General features: G+C 24.1%; 1 protein-coding gene across 2 annotated transcripts in view; it reads left to right on the top strand.

The window, feature by feature from the left end:
- Positions 1-3,042: 3,042 nt before the first annotated feature.
- LOC101505664 (VAN3-binding protein) overlaps positions 3,043-3,520 on the top strand; it is a 3,567-nt gene continuing 3,089 nt past the window's right edge. For both annotated transcript variants that reach the window (XM_004496630.4, XM_004496629.4), the window contains exon 1: positions 3,043-3,436. In XM_004496630.4, the coding sequence (XP_004496687.1) occupies positions 3,158-3,436 (279 nt within the window). In that variant the 5' untranslated portion in view covers positions 3,043-3,157. The remainder of the gene's footprint in view (positions 3,437-3,520) is intronic.

Here is a 3,520-nt window from a genome sequence, read left to right as displayed (position 1 = left end):
AAAATTGCGAACTCTCTCACTTGATTTTTGCATAAAAAATTGTAAGCTTATCTAATATACACAACTATTCAAGCTCTCAAATATACCCAAATGATAAGAATTAATTTTTTCATGGTTAAAAGACTAAAACTCTTGTAGTGAATAAAACTTAACGTTTGTTTTCCATTTTGATATTTGCTTATGCTTTCATAAATCTATATATAGTTCATTGAACTCGTTAATATGGCCAAATATTATCAATTGATGGGTTAACGAAGATGAGATAAATTTGCATTCAAAAAAGTTCCACAATTTTTTTAAATATGTTTCTTTTTAACGCAACTACTTTAATTTGTAGATAAAGAGTCAATCGATTTGTACTATAATATATATATATATATATATATATATATATATATATATATATATATATATAAATAAATGAGATGTCTCTTGTGACTTATTCTTATATAAAGAAAACATAATACGATTTAATAATATATATATATATATATATATATATATATATATATATATATATATATAAATAAATGACTTTTTAGATATATTGAGGACCTCTCTTTCAAATTATCTAAAGTAAAAGGAGAGCAAAATCAATTTAATGAATAATAAATTTTGCTCTCTTCTTTCTTAAAATTTGAACAACATACAAAAAATTTAATAATTTTTCCTCATCTCAAAACTACTCCAATCAAACACAACCTAAAAAGTTCTCAAAATCCATTACCATTTTGAGATCTTATACACATTGAATACAAGAAAGAGGTTTAAGGAGTCAATCATTAAAAAAACTAGATTTTGAGGGAGTAGTTGTTAAATTTAGGTGGATGGATATGATATAGTGGATCAAGCTAAGTTTTATTTTTACTATTATTGAGTGTACTTTCGACTAAATTCAATATTTACAATTTTAATTGAACAAGACGTTCAATTTAACAATAGGATCCGAACTAAAATTTAAAAGACATTTAGCATACTTTTTATTCCATTGAAAACAATACTCAATGATTGTTCCTACCCAATCTTCATTATCTCTGCTGCCATGCAAATGCTACCCCCAATTTGTAAATATTATTAAAAAAAAAACAATATACATATAAAAGAACTAAATATAAAAATATTATGTTTTTCAATACCAAATTTTCATTTTTATATTGTTAGCACGTGTGTTTAGAGCATTGGTTAGCACAATTTTATTTCATGTTAGGTGCTTTTGTTTTTCATATTAAAATGCAAAATGTTATGAAATATAATTAATAAAATACATCATATTATTTTTGAATCAAGTAAGTCATTTGTATTTGTTATTAAAGGTTAAAATATTGAATTATTTTTAATTCTAAATTAATTTTAATTATTTTTAGTTGGAAATTTTTAAAAATTTTAGTATTTATTTTGTTATGAATCATGTCTAGAACAACAATTTATGATATAAATTAAGAGAATTTTATGTTTGATTAGTAAACCCCAACAACATAATAAACTTATGATTTTTAAATATATTAATTGATGGTACGTATTCTTATAGTTATTGTAATTAAAACTCGATAGAAATTACAAGAGTTTATTAGAAAAAGTTAATAGATTTGGAGTTCTAATTTTACTAATTTAAAATCATGATCGCCGTAAAAAATATAAAAGATTAATTTGATTAAAAAAATATTATGTTGTTAAAAAATAAAGATAAAATATTAATTCTGCTATTTTTATATTAAAAAATCGCATAATATATTTTGCAAGTATAATACAACGGGGCATTTTATCATTAAAATGACATGACAGTGTGGTTGCAAGTTTTCCATTTAAGTTTGTTTATTTACATCGAGGATATTTTGTTTTTAAAAAAATTTCAATGGATCGAGTAATTAAATCATAAATGCATCTGTAAGTTTACTTGAAGTCGTAAACAAACAGACGAGCTTTGGAGCCACTGACTGATGTTATACACTTATATTCACACTCACATTATAATGTCCATAAATGATATAAGCATTAGGGTGAAATTGATTTGACAAATAAAACAATGGATTCGACGAAACAATTTTATTATATGATATTTAATTTATAATTTGGTTAATTATAAGATTAACAAAACAAAGAACAAGAAAAAAACAAGACTCTTTTTTAGAAGAACAAGAATTATTGTCTATTACTAATACTGAAAGATTTTTTTGTTTTAAATACAAGTTATTCAAAAAACTAAAATATATTTTTCTGTTTTATACTAAAAAACAATTATCTCCTTTACCATTTTTCTAGTGTGCCTCTCCCCTCCTCCCTTCCTCTCAATCCTTCTTTGTATATTCTCTCTTCTATATTTCTTTTGTTTTTAATTATCTTTTTAATCTCGTATGTCTTTCTATTTATTTATCCTTTTCTATATCTGACTCTTTCTTTTAAGAAATATTTTTAAAAAATACAATAAATATATTTAATAATATTTTGAATGACACTTATATTAATTTTTTAACAAAACATGTTTATAGTTAAAGATGAAAGGAGTAATATTATACTGAACTAGTATACTAGTAAATAATAAAAAGAAGGTTTAATAAGTTTTTAACTATAAAATTTCAATGTTTTTAATTTTTGTAAAATAGTTAAATTTTTAAGAACGTAATATTATTTAATTATTTTGTAACTTAAAAAAATTCTGAATAATTTTTATAAATATATTTAAAATATTTTCATAAAAATTTAAATGTTTTTAAATATAATTAATTAAATTTAAAATTTTAAAAATCATTATCTCAACATAACATTAACAAAAATATAAATTTAAGAATTAAAAATTTGAATTCATTTTTTATTTTTAATAATATTATTAATATGTTTGACAAAAAAATAATTAAAAAATATTTGTTAACTTTGTAAGATTAGATTAAAAGTGTTTAACGATGATGTTATAAAGATTTAAAAAAATAAAACTAATTTTAACAATGAAATTAATGGTGTGATGTAGTTCCTTTTGTATTAGTATATTTTGTTTGGTTGTTAAAAATGAGAGGTTTTTAATAAGACTGAAACTGACACACAATACAATCGGCTGCTTTGTCTCTCTTTGTATTAATTCATTCATTCCTTCCTTCCACTTACTCTTCTCATCATTCTCTATAAACATTAAACACACCACTCTTCTCTTTCATTCTCAACCCAAATGGATATTCCCCAAACCCATTCCTGGAGACCCGACCCACTTCACTCCTCCATGTTCCGTCCACCTGAAACACCACGCGAACCAATGGAATTCCTCTCACGTTCCTGGAGCGTATCAGCCCTCGAAGTATCCAAAGCTCTTTCCCCTGCTCCCAACCACACTACCATCACCATACAAGAAAACACCGCCGAAGATACCGCCGCCGTTTCATTAAACCCGTTTTCTTTTGCTTCCTCTGAAACCTCTCAAATGGTCATGGAACGCATCATGTCACAATCCGTAATAGTCTCTTTCTTGTATTTTTCAGTCACTAAATAAATGTTTCTTTGGTTTTTACTTTTGTCGTTTGGCTTATTCTTCTCA

Source organism: Cicer arietinum, chromosome 4 (assembly GCF_000331145.2).
Source record: "Cicer arietinum cultivar CDC Frontier isolate Library 1 chromosome 4, Cicar.CDCFrontier_v2.0, whole genome shotgun sequence".
Lineage (NCBI taxonomy): Eukaryota > Viridiplantae > Streptophyta > Magnoliopsida > Fabales > Fabaceae > Cicer > Cicer arietinum.
Note: the sequence above shows the minus strand (reverse complement) of the source record. Positions and strands in the feature narration are given on the sequence as shown.